General features: G+C 35.6%; 2 protein-coding genes across 2 annotated transcripts; one reads left to right on the top strand and one right to left on the bottom strand.

Annotated features, from left to right (window-relative positions):
- Positions 1-2,510: 2,510 nt before the first annotated feature.
- LOC132283845 (protein ecdysoneless homolog) lies at positions 2,511-7,914 on the top strand. Its single transcript, XM_059785873.1, has 5 exons — positions 2,511-3,789; positions 4,604-4,942; positions 6,195-6,328; positions 7,043-7,194; positions 7,530-7,914. The coding sequence occupies exons 1-5, from the start codon at positions 2,627-2,629 to the stop codon at positions 7,707-7,709; spliced, it is 1,968 nt and encodes a 655-aa protein (XP_059641856.1). The 5' UTR covers positions 2,511-2,626; the 3' UTR covers positions 7,710-7,914.
- Positions 7,915-8,607: 693 nt separating this feature from the next.
- On the bottom strand, positions 8,608-13,500 carry LOC132283846 (kinase-interacting protein 1-like). Its single transcript, XM_059785874.1, has 2 exons — positions 13,272-13,500; positions 8,608-11,721 (listed from the first exon to the last, which is right to left on the bottom strand). Exons 1-2 carry the CDS (start codon positions 13,363-13,365, stop codon positions 8,879-8,881), a joined length of 2,937 nt encoding a protein of 978 aa, XP_059641857.1. The 5' UTR covers positions 13,366-13,500; the 3' UTR covers positions 8,608-8,878.
- Between the last annotated feature and the right edge of the window lie 380 nt (positions 13,501-13,880).

Here is a 13,880-nt window from a genome sequence, read left to right as displayed (position 1 = left end):
GGTGATCAAAGGCACCCCAAGTTGTCTAATTCGAAGACTGCCTATCCCAATTCCAAGTGTGCTAATTATGGCATTCTATTTATATTGTTCAACATCATATAAGAAAATTGAGCTTTTGGTTAAGTTGATGTCAATCCCAGACATTGAACCCAAGTGGTCCAACATTGATTTCATAACAGAAATTGAAGCTATGCCTCCATGGCAGAGTAAATGGAGGTCATCTTCAAAGTTTAGGCTAGTGTGATTCCTAAATTATTGCATTTCCAATGGTGAATTGAGGCTGGTGCTCTTGCCACAATTAGTTAATCAGTTTTGGGTATTTGTTTGTTGGGTTGGACTTATCCTTTGTTTATGTTTGTATTTGGGCTGGGATGCCAATTTTCTGACTTATTTTGTCCAAAGGTTCACCATGTATTGTCTTATGTTTATTTATACTAGCTTAATCTTTCGTCGTCGAAAATAAATAAATAAATAAAAAGTTTTGTGATGTACTGAAAATCCTAAACAAAGGCAAACCAATATATTTTGGTTGTAGTTTGTCAAATATGCCTTTATACATATATATATTCCTTTAATTTTGCTAAATCAAACGTTGAAATAAAAAAATTTACATTAAGATTCTTGACTAGACAGTGAAGTTTGAATAACAGTTTAACAATTATATCAAAAATATTATTATTAAAAAAAATATTAAATAATTCTGACTTATTTAACAAGTAAGTACACTAACTCAATCACTCACAAAAAGTATATTAATATATTATAATAAAATTCTAACATATGCTCCCATTTCATTATGTTAGTTCACCTGTCAAATCAACCAAAACATGGTTGGTCTTTGTCAAATTACAGTCTTTAGAGCATCTTTAATGCTCTTTCATTTTGAATTCTCAAACTCATAATTTGAGATGGATAAAAAAAACTATTCCAATGACCTTTCATTTGACTTTTCAAAATTTAAAAATTTCTCTCAAATATAAAAACTGTTAAATTTTTTTAAGCAGCTCTGTAACACCACCCCACATATATATAACCCCCCCCACACACACATATATAATAATATATGAATTTTTGAAAAGAAAAAATATATATATAAAAAAATTATATAACAATATAATCAAATATATAAATTTATACATACATATATATATATATATATATATTGGTCATTTTTTGACCAGATATTTTAGATTTTTGTTTCTTTTTAATTAGGTTTAATTTTAGTTTCCTTCTTATATCTACAACTTGAATTGAAATGTGCCTAATATTTATATTATTGATACAAATATGAATCATGGGAATGGTAATTAAAAAAAATGGTGGTTGTATCAAAAAATAGCATTTTGCATGAAATGCATCATTAGAGCAGAATTGCTAAAATGTATTTTGACACTGTAACGCCTGTCAAAATATTATCTTTGTACTGCTATATAAGGTCAAATTGTCCTGACATTAATAAGTACGAGTGATCACGAATCAGATTGGATTAGGTATCAATCTTAATTTGATTCGTTCCTAATAAATTAGACAAATTTTAATCCGCTACCGATCCGTTATCTCACGGATTGAATTAGATTCACGAATTGAATTTTATCTAAATTATTTATTATTATTTTTATAATTAATATTATTTATTTATTTTTTAGCCATAACCCAATAAATAAAATTTTAATTTATTAATATTAATTCTTATATTTAAATAATTATTAACTAATACGTCATAGTCCATTAAATTATCATTAAGTAATTAAATTAACTAATATATTATTTAAATATATATATATAAATTTTACGGATCGAAACAAACTCACGGATCGGATTTTTAACAGTCTAATCCGTGATTCGATCCGTGAACTACTGATTTAATTTTTTTTAATCCGCCACTAATCCGTGGGTGTAACAATCCAATCCAATCCGCACGAATCAAACCAATTCGAATCAGATTAGCGGATTATTTGTGGTGATAAGAACAACTCCAATGGGCTGCTATTTTCAAAATATAACATGCTAAAATATAACTTTGTCAAATATTGTGCCAAATATAACACAACATATAGTTATTGCCAAATCTGCTATTGCTCTCTTCCTTCTCTCTTCTTTCTCTCATAGGCTGCCAATTTGGTGTTGCACTTGTATATATATATATATATGCCAGTTGTGCTTGTGTGTATATATATATATATGTATATATATATATGTCAGTATTGTGTATATATGTGTGTGTGTGTATATATATGGCACAAACACTAAAAAAAAAAAAAAAAATGGTTGTTGAAAATTGTAGTTGGAAATGGTAGTTGAAAAATAATGGTTGTTATGTCAAAAAATAGCATTTTAGATGAAATGTATTATTAGAGTAAAATTGCTACAATATAGTATTTTGACATTGTAACTCCTCTTAAAATATAAATTTGACAGGTAAAAATGGCATTTTGCATGAGAGATGGGCGTATTTTTCAAATTTATTTATTTATTATTATTTTTTTTTCTCACTATATTATAAACACTGACGAAGTAGCGGTGAGCCGAGAAATTTCCTGGTGTGGCTCACGGTATCGGGTAGGCGGTGAACCTTTTCTTAAAAAGCCCTAGCCGTTACTACCTTCAAGAAAACTCAGTAGCAGTTATGGAGACAACTACAGACCCTGATTCTTCTTTCTCCTCCATTTTCTCTCACAACAATTCCAGACTCCCTGACGACACCGTTTTCTACGCCATCTTCCCCGACTTCGCTATTCCTTCTTCCTCCTCTCAAACCCCAACCCCTCAGCTCTACTCACAACTCCAATCCCTCCACCTTCAGATTCTCCACTTTATCTCTCCTCTCACCACTCACTACATATGGCAACACCAACCCTTCAATCTTTCTCTCTCTTCCACCACCACCGCCACCCCCCACCACCACATTCCTCATCTCCACGGCCACCTCCGCTTTGGTGACAATCTTGAAGACGAGTGGTTCGTCGTCTTCCTGCTTTTCCAAATCTCCAATCGCTTTCGTGACCTTTCGATTCGCGTATGGGACACCGACGGCGAGTTCATCCTCATCGAGACCGCCTTTCACATCCCCCGCTGGCTCAACCCCGACACCAGCACCAATCGCGTCTTCATTCGCCTCGGCGAGCTTCACATCGTCGGGAGAGGTCGGTTCCCTTCCACGCCGACTTTGTTGGACTCACTGTCGTATTTGGCAAACTCTGGAGATGAATCCAGAGCGTCTGAGTTGGTTCAGTCGGCGATCAAGAACCGGATTGGGGATTATCCGGAGAGAGCGATGAGGAATATGCATAGGGTTAGGGTTAGGGTTCCCATGTCCGTAGCGCAGGTGTTGAAGCACGAGCCTGCCTTGGTTTCGCTGGCCGTGGAGGCGTTCTACGACCGCGACATTGATTCGATGAAGTATGCGGCGAAGATGGAGAGGTTTTTGAGCAATGGGAGTGGGGAAGAGATTGTTCAAGTCTCTATTAGGATGTCCAAGGCCATGTATGCGCAATTGGTGCAGCAGACATTTCAGGCGCCCAAGTGTTATCCGATGCCGCCAAGGAGCGATACCACCGTGTATATGGAGGCTGAGTTGGGGATGAAGATTGCGTGTGGGTTTGAGATGATGTATCAGCTGCGGAGGCAAGAGGGGTTGGAAGGGAAGGGGAGTACATGGAAGTCGTTTAGGGAGAGCTTGGAGAATAGTGGCTATTTTGAGGGGCTTCTTCCGGGGTCAAAAGAGCATCGACGGTTGATGGAGAATGCAGAAGAGTACTACAAGAACAGTTCTTTGTTTTCTCGAGCCAGGTTTGTGTGTCAATCAACTATGTTTGTGTATTAAATTATTATTCAATCTTGTTTGAATAACATGAGAGTAATGCTGTACAGATAGAAAATCTACTTGTTTTATGTAACATATGAATTAGAACTCGATACCTATTACATTTGATATGATTAGAATACTTAAATTTACCTCTTAGAATTGATGGGTAGAGTTAGTAAAGAAATATATGATAGCGTGGGGGTTAACCGAGGCTATGGCCTTAAATAGAGCGGAATGGAAACATAGAATAAGTAATTGGGAAAAAGGCTTGGCGGTGGTTGTTGTCTTAGAATTGATGGTTGTTTGGGGTTTGGGAAAGTCCATTTGTAAATCCCGCTGGAAATTCATGGCTGTCGCTCTGGGAAAGCATCAGCATGGCTTGTTGTGTATTATTGAAGATATCATGTGTGGCACCTTCTCTATCATTAATGGATTTTGTAACTAGTTTCATTCATCTCTGATTATGCAATATTTTTCTATATAGTATAACAACACATCTTACAATCTAAATGATACCCACCTTGTTCATTACACCATGGCACAATTCTTTGCCTGATCCTTCTGTATTTTCCAATACTTTTCTTTGATAGTGGAGCTCTAACACATAATGGTGAGTGTGTGTGTGCATTGCTTTGTTGCAATTACATCTAGTGCTGGTGCAGCTTTTGAGGTAGTTATCAATGCTATTATTGCTGTTACTACTAGTACTTTACAAGCTTTAGTTATTATTATTATTTTTTTCCCTCGCTGTTTTCATCACTAATAATGCTACTAATATTGATGTTACCATTGTTGCAGTGAAATGATGAGCGCCCCAGTGAGACGCATAGATGAGATTCTTGCTCTCCCCTATTCAGCAGATGATTTTAGGGGTCAGGAGCTTCCTCCTTCAGATGATGATTCATGGCTCTACAACGGGGAAGATGAATTAAATGCTGCTCTTCAGGAGAGACAGAAGGAGATGGAACTTTATAATTTGAAACATGAAAAGAAAGAGAAGTCAAAAGAGCAGCAGGATGCTGGTGCCTCGTCTTGCACAAATTTGGATGATTCTGGTCTTGGGGACATAGCAAAATCCATGCAGGCATTTGTCCATAAGATGTCAAGTTATGAGGGAGCAGAGGTGCCTGAAAACAGGTTGGTCTATATCCATTCATTCTATTGTGTAATTACTCAACCAATCTAATGACCTTGCCATGTAGTAGATGCAATGCAGACCAGGCCAACTGTTTATTATCGCCCGAATTGTCACCACTCTGTTATGAGAAATGGGGTATATTGCAATCTAGATCGATTGATTATCACCATACATTTGACGTCAATTGACTATTTATTTTTCCTGGAAGGCTTATAAGTTTCTTTTCTATCTTTTGATGAATAAAAACCAGGTCTCTTGTTACTCTACCTCTTTAATTTCATAAAAGGCAACTAATATAGTTATGGTGATTGGTGAGTAGAGTACGCATTTTCATAGCAACAGATGTCTTATAACTACTCCTGTTAAGTTTTTACTCATAAACAAAAATCTTTTGAAATATTTATCTGAAAAGGCAATATTTTCAATGTACAGATTATGCACCAATCTATTTTTATTTTAATGTTATGAATTGCGCGCCTAAAATTAGAAATTTCCGTGTTAGCTTTTAACATTGTCCCAATTAGAGAACATTTTCTTGAGAAAGTGTGAATTTTTTGGTACATGTTTCTCATGTCACTGAACTAAAGTGATGCCGCTATATTCTGTTGAGATTTTCTTGCCATATTAGATCATCACCTTCTTTTAGTCGAATAGAATTCCTACCTGAATAGGTCTGGTGGGGGTCAACCATCCCAAACCAGATCTTAAACTGAGTCCCTCAACCCGAGATTAGCACTTTGTGTAGAGTGGAGTGGCTCCTTTCGTTGTTTAAACAGGAAGTGTCAAGTGAGATGGCCTGGATATGTGTGACAAAGATGAAAGATACAAGCTGGTGTGACGGGCAGGAATGCAGGATACATATTATGGATTTATATTATTTTGGTGGGTTGACCTGTTTTGGTTGCATTTCCAATCTGATTCATAAAAAAGGGAAATGAATGGAGTGTTGGTGGGAATTGTTGTTCCAATTTGTTACAGTTGTCCTTGCTGTGACTAATTAGATACTTAAAATCTGCAAGAAATATTATCATGGATCATCAATGATATGAACTAGTTTTTATTCTAGCAAATTTGCACCTTGTTGTATGTGATCAAAACTATAATATACTTGAATGCTGTGTAATTGAATGCTCGTTTAGTAGGTGGAACTATTTCAAAGTGTTGATGTTTATTTCGATTTTAATTTTATTTATTTATTGCGCGTGCTCAATATAACAGTTGATGGATGCTGTATTTTATTTTTTCTTGAAGGGACTTAAAAGATGTGGACTTTGATGTGGACCGTTTTATTAAAGACATGGAATCGGTTATGAGGCGTCCAGTTTCTGAAGACACAGGTAGGGATGTTGAGTTGGAAGAAGGATCCTCATCAGACATGGATTTTGGTAATTTCTAAACTTGGATCTATTTATGAGTTATAACCCATATTTGTTGCATAATTTTTTTTTTTGTAAAAAATTATTATTATTATTTTTGTAACACAGTTTCAATGCTGTTCACTGTGTACTCTTTTTCTGACTTTTTAGGTTGATCAAATATCGCTTTTGATATCTCCATTACATCTCTCTTATTCGGAACATTGGACTGCGATCCTTCCTTATTGACCTTTTAGAATTTGAATTCCTCACAGTTCTTTAGTTTTATGTCCCAGTCTGGATTGCTTTCTGGCATGCTACTACTCTCGATTCTGTTTGGCTTTTAGCTTATGATGTTAATCATATAGACAAGTGTTCCACAAAGATAATATTACGCCCATAGTTTAAATGTTTGGCAGAACTCAATTCATTGACATATAATGCTGATGGATTTGACTTGGAAACCTGATAACATCAAATTATAGATCTGTTCTTTAATATTTTTATATTAATATATAAATGCCTGTGCTTACCAAAAAAGATGCATGCAATGCCCAAATCTTGGCTTTTGAAGTATTACATTTTTTTCCTTAAATTTTTTGAGTATTACATTTCATAGCTTATATTGAGTACATGGATTTGGACCCTTTTTTCATTAAAAAAATAAAAAAAATTGCAAGTTATTAAAAAAAAATTAGTTTCTTTTTTGTGTACTTATGGATTCTCAATAACTTAAATGAGCAGATGAGTCTGAAGATGGAAGTGACATTGCGGAGCCTTCTGGAAGTACTTTCATGCATTCTTATTCTGATGCTCTAAACGACGAACTGAAAGACACCAGTCTCAACAAAAGTTTTGTCCGTGCAAAGGAACAACAGCCTTTGAAGGAAGATGAGGTTAGTTCTCCATGTTTGCATTCATTATTAGAGAACTGAAATATATATATATATATATATTCTCTCTCTCTTTTAAACACCACCCTTTATCTTGATAGAGCTTAGCAATGAAAGGAAAAATGCAGTTGCGATTTATCCAGATTTTTGTTTTAGATAAATAAATCTCATGCCACCACTCTGCTCTAGGATGCCATGCCAATGGAAAATTTATAATGCATAATTGATTAATATAGCAAAACAGACATTATCATGTAATCTGTTTCTTGTATCATTCATAAACTTATCTTAATTATAATGTTTCACTCATTATATTTGTGTAAACTTGAAAAATGCAGGGAACATCAAATGCCTTGCAGGACATGGATGAGGACTTCAGCCCTGTGGATGTGGATGTGAACCTTGTGAAAAGTCTTCTTGATTCTTTTTCTTCTCAACAAGGACTTCCTGGTCCTGCTACCAATTTACTAGGGCTAATGGGTCTACCGATCCCCCAAGATCCGAAAAAGGAGAAATGAAATATCCTTTTTTTAGTTTGCTTTCACTTATACTAGTATAATGTTGTTAAGCCTTCTAACCCTCCCTACAAATTTTGGTGGCTGAGTTTGTAACAGGGATTGTAAAATGCATATTTTAAGTTGATACAATGTAATATACCTACACCATGAATTCAACTAGCTTTTACTTGAAAAATATAATACGAAATAAGCCTTTTTCTCTTCATCATCATTTTGTTCTTCTCTTCAACGTGTTTTACATTAAAAAAATTTTGGTCGCAAGTTTCAAAGGGACGAATGTTTTGGGTTTATGAAGATCAAGACATTGTTGGTAAGATTGAAGAATGCGCTATGGTACATTCTGTGAATTTTTTAACTCTCTCATATTTGGAAATAATGTCTACTTGGAGGAATATACTGTCATTGTGGCCATTTTATATTATTAGCATTGTTTAGAATAATATTAGTTAAAAGACGGTTGCAATTGTAGTGGTGAATAATGGCTAGAGTAGCAATTAACTACTCAGACTCGGATCATAAGACGTCGCAGAAATTCCGAATATGAAGAAAAAATAACTCATATTCTCTCATATTTCAAGTAACTTCCTCCAATTTTAAATTTTCAAGTAACTTTCTCCAATTTTAAATTCAAGCCAACGATTTATTACTCCAAACATAACACAAGTCCTTTTGTGCCCTTGGAATTAACAATCCACCACCATTCACATTTAGATGCATGTTACTACAATGTTGCTATTGATGATGAAAAAATAACTCATATTCTCCTGCTTAGATAAATTAGAAACGAACAGTTCCTGAAAGAGGACCAAGAATCAGGGGAAAACAAAAAGAATAAGAAATGATTGATATGCTTTCTCTTGTTTTCTTTCCCTCCCTCAACGAACCAAATTTTCCACGGTGATCAAATTAGGAGAAATGATGTTATTTACATTCTCTTTTCCTTTCCTTCATCAAGTCCATCTGAGAAGGAAAGAAAGAGGAAGACATAAACAGAATAATAATAACTTGAAAGAAAAAAAACCCACAAAAACAGAAAACAAAAGAATGCACTGAAAGTTTTGACACAAGAAGAGGGAAGAAAGCCTCTGGCACCTACCAGATATTACCCATATATAGGATAAGAAAAAAAGAAAAGAAAAAAACCTGTATACAATGAAAGAACACAATTTTTATGATCTCGTATCATGGTCTTTTCTGTGAACTGCAGGACTCATACAGGAGAAGAGTGAATTCTTGGGTTTTTTTGCTTTAGTACCAAATATCAATGCCTGTAAAGGGATTCGAGACCGACTTGTTGAGTTCTTGAGTTGTGATTGCCTACGATGCATCGATCCAGAAACCCCAAATTCCTCGTTCAGCTTCATTAGGGTCTTATCAATTTCATGTTGGAGTGCAGTTACATGATGCAAGCCTCCTTGTAGTTCACCTCTAACCTTATTATTCTCTTGTTTCATCTGCAGAACCTTACCTTGGAACTTTGCAGCTTGATGACTAGTGAACTTCATTTCTTCTTGCTCCACACAAGCTTTTAAAGCCTTTGTTATATCTTCTTGAATGTAGCACAAAGCAGTGAATCTGCGTAACTGTTCATCTTTCAGCAATGCACTTTGTCCTAACCATACTGTCATTTCACCATGCATCTCTCTGAGGTGCCTGTATATTGCCCGGAAATCTGATTTTTGGTCTGTTGTCATACTTCCCCCTTGCTTTGTCTTTACTTTTTCCTTTAGTTTCGATAATTCATCTAGCAAATCTTGGAAACCGGTTTTAAATTTCTGCATCTGTTGAAAAGAAGTACTGAATCTCAACCAGAAGTCCAGGTTCTCATCTAGGATTGCATCGATGTTCATCTGGAGCTTTTCTTCAATAGGGGAGACGTTTTGAGTTTCATCAGGCATAATCAACTTAATATCTTCTTCTTCCTTCTCTATCAGTAGACTCTCTGAAATATCATGAGCCCCAGTTGTTGCTTCAGGTTTAGTGCTTTGATCATTTAACATGTCAGAGTATGGCAAGTCATTATATTCCAAATCCTTACTTCCATCAGAACTGGCAAGCAAATGTTTCAGTTTCTGACGTAAAGATTGATTCTCTTTGTCCCTCTTCGCAACAGCACTCCTCAGTTCTCTAAGCTGCACTGTCATTTCAAAGCGGCTATCCCTATTTTTCTTCTCTGCTTCACTGAGCTTCTTCTTAACAACCTTATAATTCTTGAGAATTATAGTATATTCTCTCAACAGAATTTTCTCTTTATCCTCCAATCCATCCAAAAGCATATGTAGCCAGTTCATTCCATTTTCGTTTGCTGTTGCTATTTCCTGTAAATTTGTGTCAGGAAGAGTATATGGCGTCGGCGACAAATCATATTTACCAACTTGGTCTGGTGATTCTGGGATCTTCCATCTCGCAGCATCATTTGCCCAGGACCGCAAAACTTTTTCTTCCTCTTCTCCTTGAATCTGTTCATAATTATTCTGCGCGCCTGCTGTTCTTGAATCTCTGGTATTCACAAAACCATCACTAGGACTTGGCATACTTTGTTTTTCTGAATCTTGTTGTGATTTGATTTCACTAAGAGACCACCCTTCTTCTTGTAATAAATCTGTAATCTCAGACCTCTCTCCTTGTGATGACTCTGTAATCTCAAGATCTTCATCAGGCTTCGCACTGTGCAGTTTGTTGGTCAATTGCTCAAGACTACAACGAGCTTCAGTAAAATGGGATTGGAGGTTGTTGTTTCGGTTCTCAATATTCTGGTTTAGATCCTGAAGTTTGTCCAACTTTGCCTCAATATCCCTTAGCCTGTTGCTCAAATTGTCCGAGCCATCAATCTGAGTGGTCTTATCATCTTCTAAGCTCCTTATATGTGCTTGAAGATCATTGGTATCTGTTCTTAATCTGTTTATAAGAGCAGTCTGAGATAAAATTGCAGTTTCTAGGCTGATTATCTTATGGACAAGCTCATCAATCTTCTCTGCTAATTCTGTCACTGTGACGGATACTTTGGAGCCTGCCTCAAAATGTTCCTTAATCTTGTTCTGTAATAATTCCAATTCCTCTCTCTCTTGTGCCGCACGTTTGGATCCAGCCTCAAAGTGTTCCTTAATCTTGTCCCGTAACAACTCCAATTCACGTCTCTCTTTTGTGACACCGTGTGCTTCTTGGTTCATGGGTTGTGACTGCTCTTCCACCACTTTCGGGGACTCATCTTTGTCACAGGGATTTTCTTCATCAGTTTGATCATGAGAAAACTTCTGCTTGAAGGACTTCAGTTTCTCACGAGCATCCTCAATCTTTTCGTTTTCTTCTCTTGCTTCCTTGGTCGATCTATCTTGTTTCTCCTCCAACTGAGACAAGGTCTCTTGGCATGATTTTAGAGCTGCTTCCGCCATCAAATTCCGAGCCTCATCATCCTCAATAACCTTTCCCACACCAAATTCATCTTGCAAACTGAAAACTCTCTCGTGTTTATCTGAGACCTGCTTCTCTATTTCCCAGTATTTTGCAAGTGCAGTTTCATAAGAGCTCTTCACAAACTCCATCTCAGTTTGCAAGGCCAAAGTTTCTTTCTGAAGCTTGTCAATCTCTTCAAGTGCCTCAGATTCGCTCAAACCAGATTTAGCAACTAAGTTGAATTTTGCTCTTTTTGGTGACTTCTTATTTGGAGTTGACATTTGTAGATCTCTATTTGGAAACTTTGGAACTTTTGGGATATTATTGGTTGAAACTTGTGAAATATTGTCTGGAATTCCAAGAGAGCCACATTCGTATTCGTCATCCATTGATAACTGGACTTTCTCGGGGAAAACAGAAGCAATGGTGGTGTTGGCATTTTGTAACTCAGTTGATAAGTGGTCATACCTTTCAGCCAACGCTCGGAAAATTCTGTATGATTCTTCCACGTAGTTTATAAGTTCTGGCCTTTTCTTATAGTACATTTCTGCCCTCTGGGCAAAGGTGTCTCCATCCCCTTCAATGAGGCCAAGCACATTTTGGACCTTCTCTTCCATATCTGCAATTCCGTAAAATGCAGTCAGATTTTGATGTGTTATGTATATACACCTGGAGCTCATGAACGTCAAACCAGTTGATTAACAAGTAACTTTAAGTCACGTAAATACTAGTGAATCAGATGAACATCACAATCGGTTGATGCACAGGCTTTGAATCTTTTTTCTTCTATTGCTTCTGGTTGAAATGGAAACATAATCACAGGAAAACTTCAAAATAGAGATGGGTTGTCTATAAGGTCTGTAAATGATTTCATACTTTAATCAAATTAACATTTTATCCGAGGTTCATGCTCATTGCATATTAGCACCTCAGAAGGAAAAAACAAAGAAAAAAAAAGGTGATTAAGTTCCGAACCTCTGAACAATGCGTCCCATAAACGAAATGTTACAAGGAAATTACTTCAAGTCTTTAAGTACTGTGGACTTCAATAAACTAGGGTGAATGGATAAAAAACACAGGATACTGAAATCCGGGAGAGGGAGGGCTCGACCCAACAATCCACCTAATTTTTTTACTTCCCCCTTTTAGTATATGCTGAAGTAAATATAGGAAGAATAACTAATAAGAGGGGTTGAATAAAATGAAGAACATGAAATTAAATAAATCAGATTTCTTTTGAAAAAAAAAAAAGAGTGGGAAATCCTACAAAATTGCTGTTCAACAGAAAATGCCACTTATGCAGAACTTTTATAAATTTCGGTCTGAACTGAAGTTCTTCAATTTTAAGCCATGTTTAAGAGCACCACAAATGGCAAATTGAAAGCTTACATTATATGTACATATATATTGAAAAAATAAAACTAATATTTCAGTGGGGAATTGTTTTCCAGATAATAAGCAAGATATTCCTATGCATTGTCTAGTCACTGTATCTCTAGAGCTACACTCTTGGTGGTTCAAATTATAGTTATAACTCTGTAAACTGTTTTTTCCTAAAAAAATTTCTACATAAATATTTATTGTGATTTTTGATTGTTATCAAGTTATGAACATGCTCTGTAGGCAAAATATTTAATGACAACCATGGTGAGTGGTAACTTGTATGAATTTAAATTCAATGTTCACTAATGATCAACATAATTTCACAGTTGCAGAAAAAAATAGTAAGTTTTTTATTTTTTATTTTTCAGAAAGAAAAAAAAAACCATATGTTGCCAATTAAGTATTCTTTTTTCTTTCATGAATCAACAATGACATCCCACAGAAATGAAAATTTTCTATATTGAAAATTTCAATTTAATAGCTTTAGACAGAAGACCAGAGCAATATCAATTTATTACTGTTATTATTTTTTAGGTCCTGACAAAGAATTCCCGGAATGCTCTTATCTTGAACCCTATATTTTTCGCTTTCAAAGCGGAGCCTTGGTGCAAACAGATAATTGAAATCAACAAAAAAAATAAAAACCGTAAGTTATTGATATAACATAAAATAGTCTATACATTCTAGTATCTACATAAATGTATACACAATTCATACTATATGTATAGAATGTGATTTGAAATCAAATCAACGAAAACCCAAGTGGTGGTTTCATCAAAAGAATACCTTGAAGGGTCTGATCGAGCCATTTGGACTGCTTTGTCCTGACATGGCTTGACCACCACCATGAGTATGCATTGCTTGCAGCTCGTTGCAACATCTATCTATTCTGACCTATACAACGAACATGCAAGATGCAACACTTTCTCACTCTAACCAAGAATGGATCGCATAGGTGGAACCCATTAACTTTGAGGAAAAAAGCTAAATGGGTTTTCAAGAAGAGGAAAAAGGAAACACAGGTTCTCTGGGGAAAGCCATGGAACAAAAAGGTAACTCTGAATTGGGAACCTAATTATGGGTTCGAGGAGAGGAGATTTTCCCGCGAGAAATGAATGGTGGACCTCACAATGGAGAAACCAAAATGTTAGAAGCCAGCCCAATCAGCAATCTCTATGTCAACGTGGCATCAAAAATGTTATCGCTTTTGGTTTGGATCAGGATTAAATTGTTTGTTGTACACTTGTAAGTTCGTAAAATACTTGAACTTGTACCAGAACACGGATAAATCAAACACATAACATAATAATCCAAGATTAGCACACACATTATATCAACTAAACAAGTATGATGCAATATAACAAAATCAAGAATGCAATATAAATGTAATATAGT

This window comes from Cornus florida, unplaced genomic scaffold (genome assembly GCF_030987335.1).
Source record: "Cornus florida cultivar Cherokee Brave unplaced genomic scaffold, ASM3098733v1 CherokeeBrave_3.0.0_Hap2_Chr11, whole genome shotgun sequence".
Taxonomy (NCBI): domain Eukaryota; kingdom Viridiplantae; phylum Streptophyta; class Magnoliopsida; order Cornales; family Cornaceae; genus Cornus; species Cornus florida.
Note: the sequence above shows the minus strand (reverse complement) of the source record. Positions and strands in the feature narration are given on the sequence as shown.